The 25,134-nt window shown below is 43.9% G+C and overlaps 1 protein-coding gene across 4 annotated transcripts in view; it reads right to left on the bottom strand.

Moving 5' to 3' along the window:
• The window catches only part of SATB1 (SATB homeobox 1), a 354,299-nt gene extending 329,683 nt beyond the window's left edge, over nucleotides 1-24,616 (bottom strand). Inside the window, exons 1-5 of one of the 4 annotated variants that reach the window (XM_069212071.1) lie at nucleotides 22,658-24,616; nucleotides 20,253-20,488; nucleotides 16,635-16,811; nucleotides 15,789-15,915; nucleotides 14,959-15,082 (exon numbers count right to left, since the gene is read on the bottom strand). In XM_069212071.1, coding sequence (XP_069068172.1) covers nucleotides 14,959-15,082; nucleotides 15,789-15,915; nucleotides 16,635-16,811; nucleotides 20,253-20,463 — 639 coding nt within the window. In that variant the 5' untranslated portion in view covers nucleotides 20,464-20,488; nucleotides 22,658-24,616. The remainder of the gene's footprint in view (nucleotides 1-14,958; nucleotides 15,083-15,788; nucleotides 15,916-16,634; nucleotides 16,812-20,252; nucleotides 20,489-22,657) is intronic. The other 3 variants (XM_069212072.1, XM_069212073.1, XM_069212074.1) reach the window with 3 other exon arrangements.
• Nucleotides 24,617-25,134: the final 518 nt, after the last annotated feature.

Below are 25,134 nucleotides of genomic sequence, written 5' to 3'. Positions count from 1 at the left end.
GTTACTAGCTGCTTGAGAAGGGTTTTAGTCCCCTCAACCAGTAACCCACTTTCCTACATTGATGCTCAGAGATGAAGATTTGGACTTGTGTTTGGGCAGTGCCATACAGAAATTTTGTATGACACTAAAATCCCAGATAAATAATTTGGTACCATTTCAAGTTTCTTTTAAATTCTCCTTGATTGGTATTTTGCGTTTTTCTTTTTAATTCACCCTCTTTCTGTGTCTGTGGCCATACCTGCAAAGATGGAGTTTGAGCTTGCCAACATGGATATCTACACTGTGGCCGAGCTCAAGGAGTTCTGCAGGGAACATGGGCTTCCAGTCAAGAAGAATACCAGGAAACTGGAACTTCAGAAGGCCTTGAGGGCCTGGTCGGAGACTCACCAAGTATTAGCAAAAGCAGAGGACCAGGATGATGAGGAAAATGTGGAAGGGTAAGGAGGACCTGGAGACAGGTCTTGAGTTGCAGTACCCAGAAGGAGGGGAAAACATCCCCACAGGAGCGTTGCCCCATCCCAGGCCAGGGAGTAGTATATCTTCCAACAGCCTGTCCCCGGGGGAGCTGGAGGACAGGAAGGCTGCGAGAGAGCTCATGCTGCAGCTGGCCAAGCTCAAGTTGGAGGTAGAGGAAAGGCTGAAAGAGCCTTAGCTGAAAAGAAGCTGGCCAAGGAGGAAAAACATGCCTTGGAACGACTGACTCATGATTTAGTCTCAGAGAGCTGGACCTCAGAGCCAGGCAGGCCGAGTACAACAATAACAGTGGCACGTTACCTGCAGTGCCCTATGGAAATAGGAGGGTTCACATTCTGAAGACTCCAATGCCTAACTTTGCTGTGGAAGACGACATCAACAAGTGGTTTGAAGATATAAGGTTGCTCTGGATATGAATAGTGTCCCTGAGGAGGACTGAGGTCCAGTCTCTGGAGGCACATACGTAGTGAAGGGAGGGATGCTCTGCTGGCCCAGGAGAAGTGGGACAGGATGAGACATGCCACCATGAAGGACACACTTGTCAAGAGGCATGGCCTCACCCCAGAAAAGTATAGGCAGAAGTTCAGAGAGAGCCAGAAGCTGCCCAGTCCTGGGTGGATTCTGTAGATTCCTTTTGCGAGGCACTGGATGGTTTAGTGAAGAGCAGTGAAAATACAAGATTACCAGCACCTGATTCACAGCAAACTGGCTGACTCCAGCTCAGCACCAGAGTCCGCAAGAAGGGTTCCGTGGGTGATAACCACTACGATGGGCAGGGTCCCCACAAGAGTAGGAAGGGGGATATAAAAATAAAAACAAGGAGTGCTCTAAGGATCCCCAATATTGTTCCATATAGCATGGTTTCCATTCCCCATCTGAACAGAAGAAGAGTAAGTTCCCTGACCATAAATCCTCAAGGAAGTTCACCCCGAAGTGCTATGAGTGTCATCAGTGTGTGCACTTCAGTGGTAATGCCAAGTGTCCTAAGCAGGCACAGCCCCCCACTGGTAGGCAGACACCAAGGCAGACTAGTTTAGCATTTGAGGTCCAGATGGCCCCAGTTAATATTGGGCTAGTGCCAAGGATACCATAGTGTCAGAGAGAAGGTAGCAAGAGCCATATAACTAACAATACCAAGAAGTACAGGCAGTGGGTCACCATCAATGGGCCGAGGGTGGAGGTTCTGAGAGACATGAGAGCCAGCATGACTACCGTCAGGCGTCATCAGGTGGCCTCATAGCAGGTATCCCTAATGTAGTACACCAGGTTGTAGTAGCTGACAACCTTGAGGGTCACTATCCAGTGGCTCTGGTTCTTTTTGAATTGGTGGGGAGGGGTCTCTAACTTTTTAAAACTAAATCTAGCATTACACCACTTACTGAAAAAAATACCTGTAAGACTCCCACTTCAGTGACAAGGATGATTCAAGTATGTGAATCTATGAAAAATACTGGAGAAATTACATACATAAAATCATCAGTTACAATCAATTCAGAAATGCACTGAATCTATTTCTTTTAAAAAGAAAGAAAATATGAGAGTTACATCTGTGAGAAGGAGACACACTGTTAAAGATAAGTAAAAAAAATTCTAGCAAAATATTTTGTCTTCAAAAGTATCTTTAAATAACAGTGCAAAGTACTGTCTATTTATGGAGCGGAGTGCCAAACAATTTCTGAAGAGGCTATTCAGGGTCTTTCCATCATTCAAACCTCCACCTCCTTCATGGCATCTAAACACAGTCATTGTGCAGCTCATGAAACAACCATTTGAGTGGATTCACAGAGCCACTTTGAAGTTTCTATCATGGAAGGTGGGCTCCAAATGGGCTCTCACGTCAGCCAGACGGGTCAGTGAGATTCAAGCCCTGGCGATTCAGGAACCATTCTTACAGATTAGGGAAGACAGAATAATCCTACGTACAAACCCACGATTTATACCTAAAGTTCCTTCAGAATTCCATAATAATAAGCCACTAATCCTGAAGACCTTCTTCCCAAACCCTTCAACACCAGTGGAAAGGGCTCTTCATTCTTTAGATGTGAAAAGGTGCATCAAGTTCTACCTTGATAGGACCAAATGCTTCCGTAAATCTAACCAGTCGTTTGTGGCTTACAGTGCAACAAGAAAGGGTCATCCCCTTTCCAAGCAAAGCATTCCAAGATGGATATCAGCTGCAATTCGTTTTTGCCACCAACAGCGGGCCACCCATTATAAACTTCTATCCGTGCTCACTCTACCAGAGCTGTATTGACATCAACTGCACTGTTCATGGGAATACCGCTCCAGGACATCTGCAGAGCAACTACCTGGAAGAGCTGTCGCACCTTCATGTGACATTACTGTCTCAATTCTTCACCTCATGGGTAGGCAGCAGTGGGCCAGGCTGTCCTCAGACATCTTTGCCCGTAAAGGTGAGCTATCTCTACCTTCTGCACATTGTTTATCTTGAAATGTGTCAAAAAGGAAATATTAATATACTGTAAATTTCTAGTAATAGCTCTAAGCAGCTGCGGTTCACGTGGTCTTATGTATTTTTACTTAAAGATATTCTTCATAATCTTTTGAAGCACACACAGCTGACACTACAATGTGTTGCTAACTCTAATTCAAGCATGTGACTCTATGAAAGTTCCAATACTGGAGTAAGAAATAAGTTACTTAACTGTAGTTCTCCAGTATTGGAATCTGCCATAGATTCACATGCAACCCACTAACCTCTCCAGAGAAGCTTACCTTTACTTTTCTCAATTATTATTGTAAGCAATAGGGCTGTGAAAATCTGAGGGATTGGAGCATCTCTCAGGAGTGATCTAGAGGGTGGTGTTGCCTGATCGGTGGACTCTCAGCTTTAGTCCTTTTTTTTCAAAATAACTCTGATAGAATACTAAACTGATAGGCCTAGGGCCTCTAGGTTTAGATCTATTTTAACACTACTTTGTAAAGGAACCGGGAACTGCAGTCTCAACGACGGAGAATGATTCAAGTGTGTAAATCTAATAAAGTTCCAATACTGGAGTAACACGTATTACTTAAAATACAAGTTACGTACCTTTGCTAACAATATTTCTGGTAGAGACATATTCTAGTTGCAGATTCCTTACCTTTGAATTTCCCCAGGCGTCAGACTGGATGTGGAGATTTTTTTCTTTGAGCAGTACCCCCTGCATGCCCTTAGGTGGCACTGGTCAACTCCGCGGGCATCGTTGGCATCGTGGCCGCCATGATGACGCTGCGGTCATATATAGGCGCCACCCCGGCATGATGATGTCAGTTTCTTTTCATGACTTTCCACGCCAGTAGAGGGGAACCATGAAGAACACTGAGAATGGTGCGCCAGAACTAGGGCCTTTAGAGGAAGTACCTGTCTCTAGAAATCAGTTCACAGAGCGGGGAGGATGGGTGGGTCGGTAAGGAATCTGCAACTAGAATATGTCTCTACCAGATATATCATTACCGAAGGTAAGTAACTTGTACATCTAATAGAGACTTCTAGTTGAAGAATCCTTACCTTTGAAGAGATACCCGAGTTATACCATCCCCGGTGGTGGGCTGCCAACTAAGATCCCACCAAAACGTCCTGCAGGATCAAACGGCCAAAATAGCCATCCCTGCGGACCTGACTGTCCAGGCAGGAGTGCTTGGTGGACGTGTGTAAGGACGCCTATGTTGCGGCCTGACAGATATCCAGGACTGGAACTCCACATGCTAACGCTGTGGTAGCAGCAGTTGATCTGGTCGAATCAGCTCGCAAACCCTCAGGGGGTTGCTTTTTCGCCAAAGCATAATACATCTTGATGCAGAGGACTACCCATCGTGAGATGGTCCCCTTCTGCACCGCCTTCCCTTTCTCCACACCCACACAGCCCACAAAGAGTTGATCGTCCACCAGGAAATCTTTGTTATGATTTAAACAGAACGTCAATGCTCTTTTCGGATCCAGACGGTGGAGTCTCTCCTCCTCATATGAGGGATGTGGGGGGTGCGTAAAAAGTAGGCAAGGTGATTGATTGGCCTATGTGAAAAGGCGTTACCACTTTGGGAAGAAAAGAAGCCCTAGTACGAAGCACCACTTTGTCAGAATGCACTGGTAGGAATGGTGGCTTTAAAGAAAGCCTGAAGCTCACTTACTCTGCATGCAGAAGTGATGGCAACCAAGAAAGCTGTCTTAAGTGTTGAGAGCCGTAAAGGACAATTGTGGAGTTGCTCCAAAGGGGTGCACATGAGGTATGTGAGGACCAACTTTCAATCCCACTGGGGCATGATGAATGGAACGGGAGGGAATATATGAGTGAGGCCTTTAAGAAACCTCCCAACAATGGGAGATTTGAAAGCAGAGATGGCAGACAAATATCCCTTGAGGGTGCCCAGAGCAGAGCCCTCCTGGGTAAGAGAGAGAATAAAGAAGAGAACTTCTGAGAGAGGTGAAGAGAGGGGAACCAACAGATTTGTTGATACACCATGCCACAAATTTCTTCCAACGACAGGCGTATACCCGTTTTGGTGGAGGGACGCCTGGCTGCCAAGATGACATTACAGACTTCGGGTGGAAGGTCAAAAGCCGTCAACTGTCGCCGCTCAATCGCCACAAAAGGAGACGGAGACTGGACAGGTTCGGATAGATAACCGTCACCTGCTGCTGCAACAGAAGATCCTCCAAAAGGGGCAGTCTGATCACAGGGTCGATAGCCATGCTCAAGAGCTCAGGATACCAGACTCTTCGTGCCCCGTCCGGATCTACCAAGATTACTTGGGCCCAGTCTTGCCTGATCTGGTCCCACTGCAGGGCCCGCATATGCCATCGGGCATTTTGGAGTAGCAGGATGCAGGAGGCTATTAGGCCCAGCAGCCTCAGAGTCTTTCTCACCGAAATCCAGGATAGAGGCTGAAACATAGGTATCATAGCCCAAATATCCTGGACTTGCTTTTCGGGAGGATAAGACCGAAACAGTACTGTGTCCAGAACAGCTCCGATTAACAGGAGCGTCTGAGAGGGAATCAGTTGTGACTTCGGCACGTTGATAGTGAACCCCAGCGAATGCAGGAGGTTCGCAGTAGTCTGTAGGTGGGAGACAACTTTCTGGGGCGTGTCCGCCTTCAACAGCCAGTCGTCGAGGTAGGGGAAGACTGGGACCCCTAACCTGCGCAGATGAGCTGCAGCCACTACCATCACTTTTGTGAACACCAGAGGGGCACTGGTAAGGCCAAAGGGGAGCACGGTGAACTGAAAGTGCGCTTGACCTACCACAAATCGACTGTAACGTCTGTGGGCCGGCAGGACAGGAATGTGGAAGTAGGCGTCCTGCAAGTCCAACGCAACCATCCAGTCTCCAGGATCCAGGGCAGAAAGGACCTGAGCCAGGATTAACATCTTGATCTTCTCCTTCTTGAGGAAGAGATTGAGGGACAGGAGGTCTAGGATAGGGCGAAGACGCTTGTCCTTTTTGGGCACCATAAAGTAGCGGGAATAGCAACCACAACATACTTCTGGCACAGGGACCATCTCTATGATTCCCCTGGCCAAGAGAGCTTTGACTTCCTCACGGAAAAGCGCCAAATGATCCTCTGACAGGTGATCGAATGATGGTGGCATGGCTGGAGGAGAAGTCTCGAAGGGGAGGGAGTATCCCCTTCCGACAATCTGTAGAACCCTCCTGTCCGTGGTAATGGATTCCCAGTGGGGCAGATGATGGCGAATTCTCCCGCCAACTGGTCCCGGATGTCCCAACAGACTAGGAAGGTTTTGAGGCAAAGAAGGGGGTGGGCTGGGCGTCCCGTGGACTCACTGATCCACGAGGTCGGTGGATCCCGAGTCCGCGTCCACGCAGGGGCTGTGCAGCATGTGCGAGTTGGTGGCTCGGTGGAAATGGACGCGGTTGAGTGCCCCTTCCGTAGCCAAGAAAGGAGCGAGAGGCAGACTGAGGGGGTCAAGGAGTGGCTGCGAGGCCAAGGGACCGAGCCATAGCTGGGGAATCCTTAATGCACTTGAGCGCTGAATCTGCCTGGTCTCTGAAGAGACGAGTGCCTTTAAAGGGCATGTCCATCAAGGATTGCTGGACATCCCCCGAAAAGCCAGATGTCCTCAACCAGGCGTGGAGTCTCAGTGCCACCGTCGATGCAACCGATCTGCCTGGTGAGTCAGTCATATCCAGTCCACAACGGGTCACTAACTTGGCTGCGTCTCTCCCATCAGTCATGGCTTGGGAGAGAACATTCCCGGCCTCTTGCGGAACTTGTGCGACCGTATCCCAGAGAGTATGGGAATAGTGGCCCAAAAACCATGCAGTGTTCACAGACCGCAGCACTAGACTGGCAGAAGAAAGCATCTTCTTCCCTATGTTGTCCAGTGCTTTTGATTCCCTATCAGGGGGAGCGGTAGGGAATGCGCCAGAGGATGAAGAAGCCTGGATGACAAGGCTCTCAGGCGTAGTGTATTGGGTGAGGAAATTTGGGTCATTCGGCGCAAGCCAATGGCGGCGGGCAATCGTCCTATTCACAGAAGCCCCTGTGATGGGTTTGGACCAGGTCCCCAGTAGGACGTCTGTAAGTGCTTCCTTGAAGGGAAGAAGGGGTTCCAAGTTGGAGGCCCCAGGCTGAAGCACTTCGGTCAGGAGGCGAGGCCTGACCTCCACAGAAGGAAGCTTGAGGTTCAGAACCTCAGCCGCCCTTCTCATCACCATTGAGTATGACATGCCCACCGCCGTAGCCACGTCAGGGGAGGTGTCCAACCCACTGGCATCACCCAAATCCTGCACCCAGTCCAGTTTGGGTTCAAGCTGGTCTTCTGAAGGGTCCAGCGACCGCTTTACCCTATCCCCATATCCATACCCATACCCATAGTAATAGGGTTCAGGATCAAGCCTAGGCACAGCAGAGCAAATGGAAAACGGTATTGCATCAAGTGACGTTGTTCCCGTTCCGGTTCGTTGGGGATGAGTATAGGATCGACGTCAACTGTGATCCCAATCAACGCCGGGAGCGTCGAAGTCCGACGGGGAAGGTCGCATTGGAACGACCCGTGTCAGGACAGATCCAGAAGCGGATCCTTAGGTGCCCTCCGGAGTCGGGACCGAAGTCGCAGACTTTGAACCCGAGGGGGCCCTCACCAACTGCCCTGGGCCCAAAGGCCCCGAGGATGGGTCGGGCTGCCCAAATATGAGGCGCGTGGCCTCATTGAACTCCTTTAGTTGGGCAAGGGTAGCCCTGGCTCCCGGAAATTCAGGGAAGCGCGGTACGGACCAAGACTGACCTAGAGCATCAACGCTCTACCCGCGTCGCGTCATGTGAGTGACGGGGCAAAATCGAAGAACATTTTGCCTTCTTCGACTTCTTCTTTTTACCCAAAGTGTCCAGATGACTTGGACGAAGAAGAATAGTGGTGACTCCGTGACCGGTCTCCTGATCTTCCTCTCGAATGGGACCGGGAACGACACGGAGTCGAGTGTTGGGCTGTCATGAGCTTTAGGGACCGCTTCCTCAAAGCTTTCGGGTTTATGGCCCGACACGTGGAGCACGACTTCGGGTCGTGGTTGCGCTTCAAACACCAGAGGCACACGAGGTGCTGATCCATCACCGACATCATGCGGTGACAGGAGTCACAGGGCTTGAATCCGGTCTTACGGGACATCGCTCGACGCAGCAAAACTCATCAAAAACACGAATTAGACAAAATGTCGCAGTTAGTCAAAATGTGACTGGGATAGCTCTTCTCCGGATGTGCACGTAGGCTGGCACGGAAAGAAAAGAATTGACATCAGCACGCCGGGGTGGCGCCTATATACGACCAAGACGGCATGATGCCAACGACACCCACGGAGTCGACCGACGCCACCTAAGGGTGCACAGGGGCAGTGCTCAAAGAAAAAATCTCCAGATCCAGTCTGACACCTGGGGAAAGTCAAAGGAAATGAATCTGCAACTAGAAGTCTCTATCAGATACAGCTCTATAAGCACCAAAGGATTGTCTGCTTCAAGTGAAGCATATGATACTGTAAATGTTTTAGTTGCGGAGCCTCTTGGTATATGACTGAAAACTCTGGCAATTTCGGAAACAGAAGAATTCTGTTAATTAGAAAATTAAAATCATTAAGCACGAACCAATATGAGGCTTAACAAAAACTTTGTGTGAAAAATTCTAAAGAGCTGGCCTTGAATGGCACAAATTAATTTTAACACAAATTGAAATAACGATTTCTGCAAAATTTGAGGTAAAGATTCCTAAATTACAATCATGTGTGAGCCAGAATTTGTAAAGGAATAGTTGGTAATAATATTAGAGTGACTTTTTTTATGAAATAATAGCCAAATGTATATACTGGAATTCCAATATATCACTGAAATATTGATGCAAACGAGCACCAGATGATAAATGTTTCACTTAAATCTATGCCAATATCTTCGCAGAACATTTTTAATCAATCGAGGGGAATATTACTCTAAATCAGTTACTGGGATAGTATGTTCAACAAGAGTGCTTGATTGTTAATCTAGCAAGTACATTTACCTCCACTGTTTCCTCAGTCTGGCCTACATGAACTGTGCATCAGAGGGTCCTCTGGTAGGTACACCAAACTAGAGCAATACATTTCAAATGCTAAAGGTAAGTAGTATTTTAGTCATGCAAGCACAAACCTCCTAAACAGTCTGTATCACTGGTGTAACGTGTATGGAAAGAAGAAAGTTCTGGAACTAATTTCATGGCAAAAGCCACTTCTTGAGAAGCACCCACTGAAACCAGGAAGCATTATGTTTACATTGTGTATTTTTGTGTGGAAAAAATCTCTGTCTTATCGCCAAATATAATATCCACTGCTAACTGACTGAGCTTCCACTGATGCCATTTTTTTCTTGCTTGTATTTGCACGTGTGCTGCAAGAGGTTAAGAACAGCTGAAGTTCAGTGACCACGACCAAAAATGTCTCAGCTTCTTCTTTAGGGCCACAGATATAGGAGCCTTTTCACAAACTGTATTTTATAGTCGAAGGTGAGCCACTGAAAGCTTGAGCCACACAGAAGCTTAATGCCAGGCTCTGGGTCAGATCAAAGTATTCTTGGGCCTTCAAGCCCAAACCAAGTTGAGCTTTCATGTGTCATCTGCCTGCTCCTACGCTCTACCCTGATGTGCCATTAATTATAAGCAAAGCAGTAAACTTTAATGTTAAACTGGCAAGAGAAAGAGCTACTCATTTAGTGGCTGACTTGTACAACGTGGAACCTGAATACCGAAGATCAATCCCGGCTTCCCTGTTTCATAAAACTGTGTGATTCTTGACAGATATTATATATTAATGAATCTCCTTTTTTTAGTTACCACATATACAAATATGCGAGTTTAGCATGTGCGCTGTATAAAAGCTTCTTCTGTTTTATGTAATAGATTATAATGTTGCTCCAGCTAATGATCTAGGCCACAGATTAGAGTGTACACATGCCAGATAACTTGCCCTTAAGTTCATCAGCAGCGCTGGTGTCAGCGTGGGGTGAGTGGACAAGAAGGTTTAATAAAAAGTATCACTTTTAATAAATGTCTCTCAGTGCAGGTATATGATCAGATGTACTCAGGTAAAAATCTTCCACATTGTTAGGAAATACATTTTCTTGAACTTTGAAGAACGTTTATCAAATACTTACATGATATTTGTTGTATGATTTTTATGCAAAATATTTTCAGGGCTCACCTTGTGCATGAGCTCATGGAGCCCATGGGAGGGGGTTAGGGATGAGTAAGGATGGGATGAGGGATGGATTTAGGGACAGACACGCACCCAGCCAAAAGAGTTAGCCCTTTCTTATTCACAAATTGTGCTCTAAATTAAGTACAGCCATAAAGGACCCATAACAATAGTAAATGTACTCCAGCTCAGACCTGCAGTAAACCCAGCACCACACATGGTCAACAACTGGTATTGCAACACCCTAAAATAGACAATAATGGGTCTCAGGACTTAAAATAACATACTATAAGAAATAATGTTAAAAGAAATGTATTAATTTCGACTTCTAATTTTTTTTAATGTAATTCAATGTTCAATTTATTATTTTATTATCAAATATTGTAACAACCTTTTGTAATTTGAATATAAATTTAACTTTCTTTTTTTTTTTAAATAAATCATTGATTTAAATATTTCTGTACATGACTTTTAGAAAACTTAATAGATAAACATTTTACAATAGGTGTTTTTAATACATTTGAAAAATATATTTTGTATTTAATTAAATTTATTTGAATTAAAGGATTCAAAATGAAGTCCATAGTGATGTAGCTTTTTAATTTTGGTCTACATTTAAAAACACATTTATCAAATTAATTTGCAATAATATGCGACATAAAAAATATTTTAGTATTCTTTTAATTTTAAACAACCTTTTACAACTTCCCTATACTTTTCCATAGGGAGCTCTTTGCCTTGGTGGCGGAGATCCTTGCCACATGTGAATATTTACAAGTAATAATTTTACACTCAAATTTGGCTCTGCCCCTGATTTCAGGGGGTGGAGACACGTTGAGCTACAAGTTGTAATGCATTTACACTTGTAAAGTGTGATAGCCAAAAGTGGCAGATATATAATAAAGCATAGGAGTCAATTTGCATGTGTAGATTTAATCATTTGTAAATGTAACTATGTGATTAGCCCCCCATCATTTCCACCTGCTTGTACTGATGTTGGTTACTGTCCGGCAGGATCTGTAAATGCTTTCCTTTAATAGAGTTCTTGGCACACCAACAAGCCACCAGCATTCATTTTCTGCATTATTTTCATTAAGTTATGTTCTTCTTTTGTCTAGAACTCTAGATCAGTGGTCTTCAAACTGTGGGGCATGCAATATATGTATGAAGGGCCTGAAAGCACACCATATCAAGGCTATCAGTCCAAAAAAAGAAACTTGCTGGCTGTTTTGTGACAGTCAACAACTGCGAGTAAAATAAGCAACACTGCTTTTAAAACAAAGCCTAAAACAAGCTTAACCCACACAGTGATGATTAGAGGATTAATACTGTCTTTGGGTAAGTAATGCTTGTTTTGGGCTTTCTGTTAGAGATTACTGTACTTGTGCAATGATGACATTTTTCTTATGAGCACTAACTGGTTAATACAGAAGAGGTTAGGGAAAGGTTGGGCAGAGAAGTAGCAGAATGGAAGAAAGTCATAAGGGTATGCAGTGAGATCCCTCATCTGCAACCTGTGACCTGCTACGAATGTGAGTAAATTAGGTCAGTGGCAGGAGATGGAGTTTTGACAGGGCATACGGCAGTGACAGAAATGATGAGCAGTAGCAAGAGTGGAACTGCCTAGAAAGAAGGAGTGATAGGGGGCATGGGCTTTAACATAAAACAAAGAAGTGGTAGGAAAGATGAACATGGAACTATAGGAACGGGGAAGTAAACAATGAGGACAAATGAGAATAGTGAGAGGGACAAAGAGAGGAGGGCAGGAGAGGTGACAGTGACAGGAAAAGGGTGCAGTGACAGCACGGGAGGACATTCATAGTTGAGTGGGACACTGTGTAAAAGCATCTATGCCTTAAGTGTTTTGGGGGCTAGCTGAAAGAAGTCTTTCGGCAGGTTACACTGTTAATTTTGATTTTATTTATAGGATATTTATATAGCGGAGACCTGCGGCTAAAGGTATCCAAGTGCTGTATAGGGTTATCTCCTTAGGACAATGAGAGAGGCTGGCTTTTCCTGGGTGTGGGATGAGGCTGCTCCAGAGGGTGGGTAGAAAGTATGAGTATGCTTGTGCTTTTTTTTCTCCTTTTTATGGTAGGCATTTTTAGAATGAGTTGGTTTGTGTTGCAGGTGCTGAGGGTACAGCCAGGAAAGAAGAGCTTAACTTCCACATAGAACGTTTTTGTGTAAGTTTGTGGCTCTCTATGTGGTGTTTGTTGGGACTGGAGCCCCTCGTATGCTGCAGGGTGTACATATGATGGTCCAGTCTGGGTTCACAAATTGAATAGTGTAACACTGTCATCACTTTCTGATGGCAGAGTAGGAGGTGTGAACACTATTCTAAGAGCCGCAGATTTCTAATTATGTTTATTATTTTTGGCAGATTATAAAAACTCCAGCACAACTGCATTTATACATTGATTTTGTACATATACACAGCAACCTAATTTGAACAAATGAAGTTAATAACCCCAACGAGGTTGCTGAAATAGGGGTGTTGTGTATTTTGGAAAAACGTAGCCAACGCTAACTTGCCAAAAATTGCATTTCCTTGAAATGGTATGTGCATCGTCTTTGTCCCTGAACTTTGTGTTTACATAGAGAAAAATCTAAGAAAAGTATCTCCCACGTGCTATTCTTGAAATATTCTATCCACATCCAGATGTGGCCAAGCACATACATGCACAATGCAATCAATGGCAGGTAGGCGTACCTTTGAAAGGACAGATCTTACTTCAAGGAAAAAAATGAAAGTAATACAATGATACAACCATTCAGGTGGAGGGATACTGAAGGGTGCATGTATATTGATGTGGAAAAAAAAAAATCAGAAGTGCACACACACCTAGGTGGGGCCACAATCAAAGAAATACATTAATCAACAGAGAAACTGATTTTCCCTTAGATACTCTTTTCCTCCGTATGAAAAGACCTACTTTGGTTCTAATTTATCTTTCCTATGCCCAGAACGCTAAACATAAAAGAGTAGCATAAAATTACGAGCAGGTTGTTATTTCATTTGTACTCTACGAAGGGTGTTAATCTACAACTATGCATCCCCTAAAACACCTGGTAGTGGATTCCAAAAATATCATCTTAAAAATGTACCTAGCTTACCCACAAGCACACAAAAACATCCTTTACTCTGAATTGGGATATCTTTCTTATTATTCGATACGACATAAGATGCAACCTACTGAGGAAACAGAAAATGTGCCAAGAAACATGCTAATTGTTGATTTAGGAATTCATTAGCCGACTTGACAAAATGCATTCTGTCTGTATTTTGTTCTCCGTTCCTTTCAAATAGGGAACGAATTTGACTGATCAACACAAAGCATCATTTAAATTACTGTATTCTTTGTGAATACACAGAACAACCCCTTGCACGTTTATGCAGAAGGCACGAATAAGACAGCTTCCAAACATATCACCAGAACGGTTAGCAAGCAGAAAAGATTGATTTGATTATTCCCACTGCAAGAAATATTGAATTGAAGCAATATCACTGAAAGAAATACAAGACACCACAAATACATAAATTAATATGACCACCTCAACTTTAAAAGAGTTAAACTAGAGGAAATTTATCAGGCTGGCATTCACTTTTGTTGTATCAGGTAGAGTACTGTTTGAACAAGACACATTTATAAATCTGGAGCAAGGGTTTCTGAAACCACGCTGTCATGATGAGGTACACTAAATTATGTTCTGTTTTAAACTGTATAAACAAGCTAATACGAGAATGGGGATATTTTACGCCTCAACATCCACTAAACTATTTTTAAAGGAAAGAAATATACCATAGAAACAGATTCTTATCACTGGGATGATGTTACATCGCATGCAACAACATATGAGTTCAACTGACCAGGGGCAATGCTTTTTCGAAGATGAAAAATTCAGTATGGGTACAAGACTGCCTAATCACAGCAATGGTTTTGAAGTGCCAAACACAAAAAAAAAATCAAACAATGTAATCAAAGTTATGTATAACATTTGAAACCATTTAATCAAAGTTTTTCAGAATATCAATATTTCAAAACGAAAACAACAACGTCCGATGCAGAATTTCCCTTATCTGTTCACCACTCCAGTGACACTAAACAGCTCTTAAAAAATGGAAATAGCAATCCTATTCACAGATCACTAATAACAGTTGCTTAAATATCTGAATGAAATAGAAACAAGCTTAAATCCAAAGCAGGGTCAAACTGCCACAAACCTTTCGAACTCCTAATCAGTCAACATTGTAGACAAGATTTTCAAATGCTATTTTTTCTAATTTCACAAGCATTTTTATTCATTATAAAAAAAGATCATACAATCTTTACAGTTGGTCTTTTAGAAGATTCACAAGGCAACTAGTTTTAGTCATTCGAGCTCATGCTACAACAAACTCTCCTGCATCACACACATTTACTGTAGCCATAAAAATTCCCTACTAACCATCAGAATCAATACAACCAGGTGCAGGGTGTGTTGACAAGCAATTGAAACAAAAAGTCACAAATGTTTTCCAAATAAAGGGGCCCGGAAAGGAAAATCAGCAAGCATGTTTCTTGTGAAGAGCAAATGTTAGAGCATTTTACTCTCTCCATTAGCTCCTCATAGACTACCCTGGTATATCATGCAGATTACAATGTACACAAAATTATGTGCCTGGCCTGCAGGTGTGCATGTGTCTATGTGTCGGTTCACCTTTGGAAATCATTACAATCATGCTGGTTTATTTCAGTGCTTGGTGTTTTGTCAACAGCTGCCACAAGTACCCGTCCGAATATTAGTATTTCATTGTACATATGAGCAATACCTGTGAAAGGGGGCATTCCTTGGCCAATGAACTCTGATTCATATCTTTCAATAAGTCCTTTAGAGCATTTCGTACTGTTGTGTGAGACCACTGTTCCGGAGGCAAGTCTTCTAGTTTCGGGCAACTATTTGAGACACAGGTTAGAAAAAGGATTATTACAAGATTGCATTCTGCTGCAGAAACGTTCCTTAAAGACAGACAGATTTCATTTTGCGCATCAAGCAGATGCATCTGGAGATTGCTCTCGGTCTCCTGATTGTTCCGATTAGTTAATTACTTTATACAACACATCTGCTGTATTGATGCATGAATTATACATCAGCTGCATGTGGCGACTATTTTTTTTCATGTTACTTCTACCTTTCTGCTCTGATGCGCTTGGTAAAACAATTTAAGGTGTAATGTCTTCTTGCAACTTATCATAAAAAAACAGTCTTATATAGCTTTTAAAAAACGAATCCTGCAAACATAAAATACATTAATACTGGCTAAGTCAATTCTTTTTTCTGAATGTACACAGATGGTGCAGTTCATGATATGCAAAAATATTTTCGCTCAAGCAAATTTTATGTAAAGTACCTCTTTGGAATACATGTGAATTATTCTATTGGTTGAATACAAAACAATATATTCCTAATGGAAAGGCAATAGTCATGCATTAGAAGTCAAAAGAAAAAAAAATATTCGATGATCTTGTAATTTAACGAAACAACTACAAAAAAAATGTAATGGACCATCTTGTGGGATGCTCACAAGCATAATAATGTGGGTGACTGCAGCTGATTTGAAACTAAACAGCAACTGAGTCGAGATTCTATTTTCTGACTCACCTGTGTAGTTGAATTTTCAATGTGACCACATGAAAGACATCCTGCAACATATCGGCTACTGTGGCATCAGGGGCATCTGTTACAAAGGAAAGGGGGACTGGATTCCATTTTCCAACTTGGATTAGCCCTATTTCAATAAAAAGGAGAGGCGTACAATAGACAGAGCCAAAATGGGTCTGAAGTTTTCAGGTTGCATCACTTAAGCTCACAGAAGGGCACAGCAAACTGTCATCCTTCAGAAGGTAAGGCTGTTTGCGTTTTGGTAACAAACAAGGGATGCATAAAAAATACATAATCGAATTACATACTGAAGATCCTACTTGAAATATCTGATTCCATTATTTTTCACGGGAAATCCTCAATAAATAAAGAAGACAGTTTTGCAACATTCTTAAAATGACTTAATGATTAAAAGCAATGTGTGAACAGTGAGAAATGTAAATGCAGTGCACGGCAAAAGAATGCCTCCATGAAAGGAATATGAACCCTACAATGTTAGAAAAAATAATTCATATAAAAGCAAATAAGGTATCCAGTCACAAATGCAAACTGATTCTCAAGTATTCCATCAGCAAAGATAGGCTCTGCACTTAGTCGTGGACTCTCAATGGAGCACACTGTTAAAGTCAATTGGCATGCAAATTATACAATGAAAGCATACTTTCTGGAGCAAACCCAGATTACTAAAACATGACACTGGAATAACAGTAAACTAAGTTTTTGAAGTTACAATCTAAAGACGGGTGATAATGTGACAGAGAGAGCAGATAGAAAAAAAAGGTTCACTACAGATATGCAGAGGTATTGAAAAACGAGACAAACGTGTCTGCCTTCACTCCTATTTACCTTTCGCCTGGGCAGCAGAGCTGTGAGAATATCCCAGGGACAGTAATGCCATCTCTATCAGCTGGTTGAACAGCATATCCTTCCTTACCAGCACAAATTCTGCGTGCTCTTCCTTACAATCATACTCAATGGAATTTTCATAATGTTCCACCACACAGAAAACAGGAAGCATATTTCCTATAACACAAAATATACAATGTTCACGTTTTCACTGACATACATAAATTCCATAGAACATTAAGAAGAAAAAACACAGGCTACATAACAACACAAATTATGCAATTTTCATGGCTTGCACGTTTTGCTGACATACACAAAATCCAGTAGAACCTTAAGAAAGAAATCAAAGGATAGATAACAAATTTTAGCCAAATATCAAAACATATTAAAACCAAAAGTCGGAGTGAGCACCCAGGCCTGAAATCTACATACAAATACAGATGCAAGGATAAAAGTTCACTGGAGATTGATAGAATAAGTTGATTGGCTCTGTTCTGCCTCACTTGTGACGAGTTGGTGATGAGGATCCACACACCGCAAACACCTGAACAGTATCTGCTTTGTAGGGATTCCTGCATGATAGGACCTCTTAATATAAGTAATTTCCGTGGAAAAATCCGGAGATCCATCCAGAATGTAAAATACATTTTTGAAAGGTTCCAACGTATTCCACATTTACCATAAACACAGTATAAATAAGTCAGAGGGCAAGATTTTCCAACAAATGGTACCTTTTACTTTTATGTAACTAACAAGCCAAGGAGGGGAAGCCTTGTCCCATCTCTAAATAAGAAGCATGAACGCTAAAAAAGCCACTCTTAACTTGTTTAGCTACTTCACAACGTGCTGAATTATATCTTTGCAATGGACCTCTACCCATCACTTTCTAGCAACCGTATCCTGTTGAGCTGAATTCATATTTCTATTTTCATGTTTATAAACAATCGCAAACTACAAACGTTCATGAACTAAAACTGTGTGCTCATTTTGTTTATGACGCCCCAATTTTTATGTATGTTAGTGTCTTGTAAAGCACATCTGGCAGGCTTAAAGGATCCGCCATTATGGGCCTACATGTAACAGGATTATCCTAAATCGGAAGGCATAAAAATTAAAAAATTAAAAATAAAAACTTTGAAAACCTACAAGTATGAAATTCAAAACACATAATTCTAGGTACTTGTATGGCCTAATTACCGGTCTAAAGGCAAGGCTAAGACATTACACCCAATTTTAAAAAAAGCATACCGTAACTAACAAATAGGGGCTCTGCATTGCGCACCAATATTCTGACAAACTGCCACTTGAGTAGCTTCTTTAAAAAGGTGACGAGATGGATCATTTCTACAGGGAAAACATTTGCCCCTCAGCTGTAAACTTCTAGTAACAACTGGGGCTTTCAAAAAAACAGAATCTCCTTTGGGCAAATAACACCTTTAAATAAAAGAACTACAACTACATATCAGATCATGAAATCCTCACGTCTTATGCACTTATTACGGATAAAAAATCTACACGCTATACACTTTTTTAACAACTCCCCCACATATGTAAAAAGTCCAAAAAGGCCACTGCAAAAAGGCATTTCGCGGTTTAAAGTATTAAAAGCCAAGAAGAAAATAATTTGAAGGTTTTCAAAGAAGCAATTTTAGGACGGGCTACCTACTGCATTTACAAACGTCTTCAATCATGGCTCCAAAACCAATCATTGTGTGGCAAATCAAGAAGAAATATATGTTTTTACTCACTACAATGCAAACCTTCTCACAAACACAAAAATCTTTCAGGTGTACTGCTACCACATCAGCACATATGTACGCGCTATTTACTAAACAAATGCACAAACATATCTTACTTATTATGAGTCAATTTTCATTCGACTATTTCAAGCCTACCAGACTTCTGTAGTGTAGGGAACATTTTGGTGCGGAGCACCTGTAAAGTCTTTTAAAGTGAGCAACAAAGTTTGTAATAGTGACTGGATACTCTTCACAATAACCGTAATGTCTCTTTCGATAAGTAGCTTTTGCTAAACATAAATGGATGGATTTAAAGATGAACGTTGATAATGTGATAAGCTATCACAAGACGGCAAATCTTAATGCTAAATCGTTTAGCGTGCTGTCATCTATAGGCATTCTGTTCCAGGCAATGATGTTACACAGACGCACTCTTCAGCTGTCTGGTCATAGTTGGTTAATGCTTGGCAAGACCTCCAACTGAAGTAACTATATTACCTACCAGCATTAAAAGGGGAGCAATGGTCAGTACTAAAAATACAAGATGATTTCAACCTGAAAGCACTGTGGAGCGCCTTTGCCCAAGGTCTGGAGTCTTTGTAAACAACACGTCTGCTATAAGGAGCACTGAAGTCTTTAGATTCCTTGTCTAAAACTGCCCTGGCATTGAAGTCCACTGTGCAAATATCACATAATACCAGAGACAGCTGAAATCGCCTATTTAGGAGTTTATTGCACTTATATGTTAGGAGCCGTCAGAACGTCTTTTTATAGAGCCCTAGTGCTGCACGGTACAATATTAATGCACTCTGTTTGAAAAGCTGTAATAAATTATATTTTTAATGCTCTTGCCCTGGCTTTCTTAAGATGCATACATTCTTGGCAAACAATCAATAAGAGGAGTAATCATGCACAGAGGCCAAAGAATTTGCTGAAGTGCTGTTTTTCCATTTTAATAGATAAAGATCTAACAATATGGACTGCTGTGTCTGTTCATTTTGGGATCAATATATGCTTTGTTTCTACCAAAGAAAAGAAAAAGTAAATGACAGTGGGATAAATGTTGTTCCTCTCACACAATGAAATTTCTCAGCATTCAAACTCTGCATGCTTAATATTTTCAGCTGCTTAAATGTTTTATTCTGAACAGTAAACTCAAAGAGAAGACAATTCTTAATCATCTGAAGTGATAGACACACAAATGAAAACGTGGCATTCACATGATTGCATTTTTAATGTTTAAAAATAATTAAATATGTAAAATGCAAAAGAAAACATCCAGTTAGAAAATGCCTTAAATGTTATCTTCTATGGGAACGTAAATCATGTAACAAAACAATAAGTACGACAGTGGTTAACTTTTGATTAATGAATACGCACTTAAAAAGTAACCCTGCAAAAAAAAAAAAAAAAAAAATTATGAGGAGCTGAGATTCCAAAATCTCCATACCTCAGAAACGCATCATTTCTGCAGAATATCTTATTTAAGGTGAGCCAACCAGGACACACTGGCTGCTGCACAACGCACCAAAATACTGCACAGATATTCAGGAGCGCCACCTTCGCTGCACAGGTGGTCTAGCACAACGTCCACAGGCAAAGCAGGACTTGTGGAACCAAGTTGTAATTTTCCTCTGGAAAAATAGGTCTAACTCCACCCTAAGAAAAAAGGATGCCCCCCCCACCCCCCCACAGACACGCAGTGTATCTGTCCCAGCATGAGTTATAGCGCCCCAGAATACAAACACACTCTTAAATGTCACTGAAGAAAATTGAAAAAAAAAAAATATCCTGTGTTGCAGCTTAATAACAGTGTTTTCAAAGGTGCAAAATATTCAAGTGTCAGAGCTGCCATAGTGAAGGAGCTTAAGAATGTTACCTTTTCTAATGTGCGTCTTCATCATGTGCGCGGAGTGCTTTAGGGGCACTCCTTGCATTTTAGCGCCTGCACTCCCAAGTCTTCCTCTTCCTAATGGGCTCCCATTCTGCTCCAAGCGGGCAATTTTGGCTGCAGGAGCTTGTGGGTCGCTTACATTGTTAGACATTTCTGAATGTTCTATCCCCTGAGTTGTATCGTTCGAATGCTCCATACTTGGTCCCGCCTCTAAAGATCACCTGCCACGATTAAAAAAAAGTGAGAGCGTGAGAGAGAGAGTATGTAGAGTACGTACACATTGCTCATAGTACACACTGTGTGCAGGCAGTTAGTACACCTGGGCACTTTGTGTTTGTTTCGCTCATCGACTTCACTCAGCTTATCTCAATGCCCAAACTCTGAGGCCTCGTATTCATAATCTAACTATTTTAAAAGCTGCAAGCAAGGCACAGATTCAAGCACGAAAGTGTATTGTTGCAGTAGAGAATGTGTGACACTTTCATAAAGAAATCACATATATATATATATATATATATGTATATAATAACAAAAATAAAACTAAACTTGAAACGCGGTCAGTAGCAACCACGGCATGCTTCCTGCACGCCAAGTGTGCTGCACCACTTTCTTAGTTTAGGATTCAGGCCCCTCCACCGATAAAGCAAACAACATTAAAAGGCGGCATTATTACACCCATGTGTGGATGAATGCCCGGTTAAAAGCATGTTCTGCACACTGGAAATAATGAGACTGCAGGAAGATAAACAGCGTGTACGTTTTAAATGTATTTTCTTACATAAGTGGTAAATTAAAAAAAAAAAAAAAATCAGACCAAAGGTGCGACTAACTATAACCTCTCACATAATAAAAACCCCAAGGGACGGGCAGATGGGGACCGTACAACAGGTGCCCATGACCTACCCTTTTGCTAATGCATGGTGCCTCGTGCAGCGACCTAGTGACTGTAGGGCATGGCATGGTCACTAATTCCCTGGGCACTGCCTTTAGAAACTGGCATTCAGCTCGTAGGCACGAGCTTCTGCACATGGCCGGGTAATACTTCCCGCACTGGCTGTTTTTATTGCACTTCAGGTATTTTAGCTCTGGCAGCACATTTAAACGATGCTTATCTCCTATACTACTTATGACCCGGCGTCCACTCACAGCTTTATAACTGGTGACCAAGAAAAGTAAAGGGCTTAGTGGATAAGTTTCCAAAGCTGCCTGGAATGCACTAAATAAGGGGCCTGCTGAACTGCGCGGCTTATCACTCGCTGGAGCACCTGCGTGCGCCTAAAGGCGAGAACTGCGCGACTTCACAGCACTTCTAACTATGACAGTCCCTTTTCTTTACAGCCTCGGAAGGCTGACCACGGGAGAAGCGCAGACCACTGGAGCACCTGCGTGAAATGTCTGACAATATAAAGGTAAACAAGTGAGTGCCTCCTCCCAAGCAAAAAACGATATAATCTGCCAGAACCGTACTATTCACATCGATACACACTACAGGCGTACTGGTGAACATGTTAAAAACACAATAACTCCAACAGTACTAAGCCAGTACAGAGCAATTATACCTCCACGTCAGCCTGCGCGGATGGACCCTGGAGCGTCGATGAGATACACAAACACCACTTAAGACAAACCCCGGTTTGACAACTATACTTTACTGATGATTTTTTTTTTTTTTTTAAATGTCTAGGCTTTGTTTATTTGCCCAGTTAACAACCGATGCCACTGTAACGTAAAGGCGACAAGCATTGGAAATTCATCTATATTCGGACATTTGTAAAGTTAAAAGACAAGTGCAGTTATCAGCATGTGGGGTGTTTCTTCCTGTGTTTTGTACTAAGCTTAGCAACATACAACAAAAGCGCAGGATACAGCTAATGTGCTCCTGTAAACTACGAGCCCAGGGCGAAAGTTCAGCAGATCTTATGCAGGGCTGACCTGCCAGCAGGGCCTGTCAGGGAGGCAGGATGGTCCCCACACTCGGCGCCATTGGTTTTTAAGCAGACCCCTCATTCAGGCGCCCAAGTTCCCAAGCCGGACAAGTGCACAGCTGGTCAATTCACCAGCACGGTGGAGTGAAATACATCCCATCTTTCTAAAACTGTGGGGCACCAGATTAACTAAACCCAGCCATCCGCAACGTGTAGCAAGAAACTGTGCAGCCATTCACCCCTTTATAAGCCCAAGTTCAACGCTCACTTAAAAAAAAAAAAAAAAATCAATAAGATATAATGGAGGTTCTTGTTTGTAGCCACTCAGTGAGGCTCGCGTAAAAGCACTCCAGGCCAGGCTTTGCTGCTGACCTTTTAAAGCGACAACACAAAGGCAAAGTGCGGGTTCGCCTGGAAGACAACAAATACACAGGCTGCAGTTTGAAGTGAAATTCGCCAACTCACCCCTTCCAAAGGTGGCAGCATGTAAATGAAGTGTCGGAGACCCCGTGCAGCCGAGGGGGAGGGAGTCCAGCCGGGTCCGCGGTCCTCCTTCCTGACAGCAGACCTGGAGGCGACACTTCCCCTGACAATGTGTGCGCTTTCGCTTCTGTTTTGTTTATTTGCCGGGGCTGGGGGAGGGGGTGGCAGAAATATATGAGAGGCGGGGTGACCACGGTACGAGAATCTAGACTGGCGTGTTAATGTACAGAAAATGCATGAAAAAAGAATGAAGGAGAGATGAGGAGTCAGTGCTTGTTGGAACTTGAGATGCAGGAACGAGCTGATGAGAAACCTGAGGCGTGGACGACTATGGAAGTGCCATCGCCTGTGTGCTTAAGCTTCGAGGGGCAGGCAGGGGCACACCAGAAGTACACTTGGGGCACAGTCCACCCGGCTATCCAGCAGCCGGGAGCTGAGAATAAAAACAGGAGTCTCGAGCAATGGACACTCGAGACACCCGAAACTTTCCGGTCCAGCCCCGAATATTTATGCGGAAGCAACAGAAAGGCAACGCATCCCGGAGCAAATGAGCTAAAATGCCACTTTTAGTTCCACCTTGGCCGTCTGCAACAAGAGTGGGGAGTACCTGTCCCTCCCCGTGTATCTGAGCGACCCCCGCAGGCTGTGCCGAGGCAGGAAAACAAATGCACAAAAGGGAAACACAAGCGAGGCAGGCGGGCGGCGTGAGGAGGGAGGCGGCCGTCCACAGGCACCAAACACCCTAGAAGCAGGGGGACGGGAGCCCAAAGTGCTGCAGGAGTTTGTGAGGACGAGCGCGGCTGTGAGGGGTGCGCGGCTGCCGGGGTCGGAGCGGGGCTGCGTGCGGTGTGCGCTCCAGGCCGGGCTGGTGCATGGCTCTGTGTGTGTGCGCCTGTCTCCCCTCCCTGCCGCTTTCTGTGTCCCCATTAAATTATTAGTTGTATTGACTCATCACTCCTCCTCCTCCTGCTGCTGCTGCTGCCGCCGCCGTGCCCGGATCTCCTTCGCCCTAGCGCCGCGAGCCCCGCTACTGCTTCTTCTTCCTCCTCCTCATTTTAATAGAAAATAAACCGGGGAGGGCAGGGGCTGGTGATGGCCCCCCCAGCGCCAGGATGCAGCCGCCCCGCAGCCTGTCCCCGGCCGCGGCGGGGCCCGGATCATCGGCCAGGAGTCCTGGGATGGGGCGGGGGATCCCGGCCCGGGAGGCGGGCGGGGGCACCGGTACAGTAGGGGGGAGGCGGGCGCTGATGGGGGCAGGGAGACGGGGGATGCTATTTCCGGCCAGGCGCGCAGGAATCTCTAATCAGCTTGATTAGAGTGAGGCGGCTATGCATCTCCCGCACACAATACCCAGCATAGGAGGCAGCGATGGAAGGACGGACGGCCGCGGGAAGGCGGAACCGCAGCAGCTGTCGCGCCGGGAGAGGCAGGGGAGCCACAACGGCGCAGCGCCCCCGCCGCCCGGCACGGGCCTCCACTGCATCCCCGCGGACACGCGATGCTGATGGCTGCCTCCTGCCCAGGCAGAGGCCCTAGTGACCGGGGCACCCGCCCACCGGAGGCCGAACAGGTGTCCGCGCTCAGTAAGCTGAATGTAACTGCACACGGGAGGCAGAGCGACCTGGCTTTACTAGTCTTATCTGCACACACTTAGAAGGCGCAGCCCAGGGATTCCCACACATGTAGCCGAGGCATGTACAGTCGCACACTGGGCACGCATGTACAGTCGCACACTAGGCACGCCTGCGTGCTCCTCGCGTTAAAAACCGAAATTAAGAGCGTTTGATGCGAACACAAGGCTGCAGCTGGCCCTTTCCAAGGTCCTCCGAACACGTGCACCCCAGGCGGACGGTCCCGGGCTAGTAAACACGGAAGTATGGTCCAGGGCAGCGGGGGCTCCAGCTGTCATCTGTCTGGTCACATGCGAGTCGAGAAGGTCACAAATGCACTTCAGAGAGTCCCCCGCACCCTCAAAAGAAAAAAAACTGCGGCGTGTAAAAATGGAACCCGGCGTAACAGTCTACGCAGGAAACTAAATAGTACAATACCCTATATTGCAACTCAGCATAAAACACGAGTGTAAAGACAAACAAACATGCATGCAGGTGAACAAGGGAGCCGCAGGAGAAAATGCGAATTTAAACATTAGAACGATGCAACACAAAGGGAGATTACACAAACATTTACTTTCTGCATCAAACATCACACACTATTAAAACTGCATTGCATCAAGCTCTCTTTTTAGGTTTTGCAGTAGAAAGAGCTCACTTTTTGCACGATTCCAAACAACAAGCCTTTGCTGATGCAAAACTTCGCAAATTATTTCTAAGGTGGCAATTATGAACATGTCATTTTAAACTCCAAAATAAAGAATTATGCACATATTTGTTTGTTGAATTCTGCATTTCTTGTTGCGACTGACAACAATACGTAGCAAGCGTCTTCATTGCATGGTTGTG

Source organism: Pleurodeles waltl, chromosome 10 (genome assembly GCF_031143425.1).
Source record: "Pleurodeles waltl isolate 20211129_DDA chromosome 10, aPleWal1.hap1.20221129, whole genome shotgun sequence".
NCBI classification, from domain to species: domain Eukaryota; kingdom Metazoa; phylum Chordata; class Amphibia; order Caudata; family Salamandridae; genus Pleurodeles; species Pleurodeles waltl.
The sequence above is the reverse complement of the archived record's forward strand: the minus strand, read 5'-3'. Positions and strand labels throughout refer to the sequence as shown.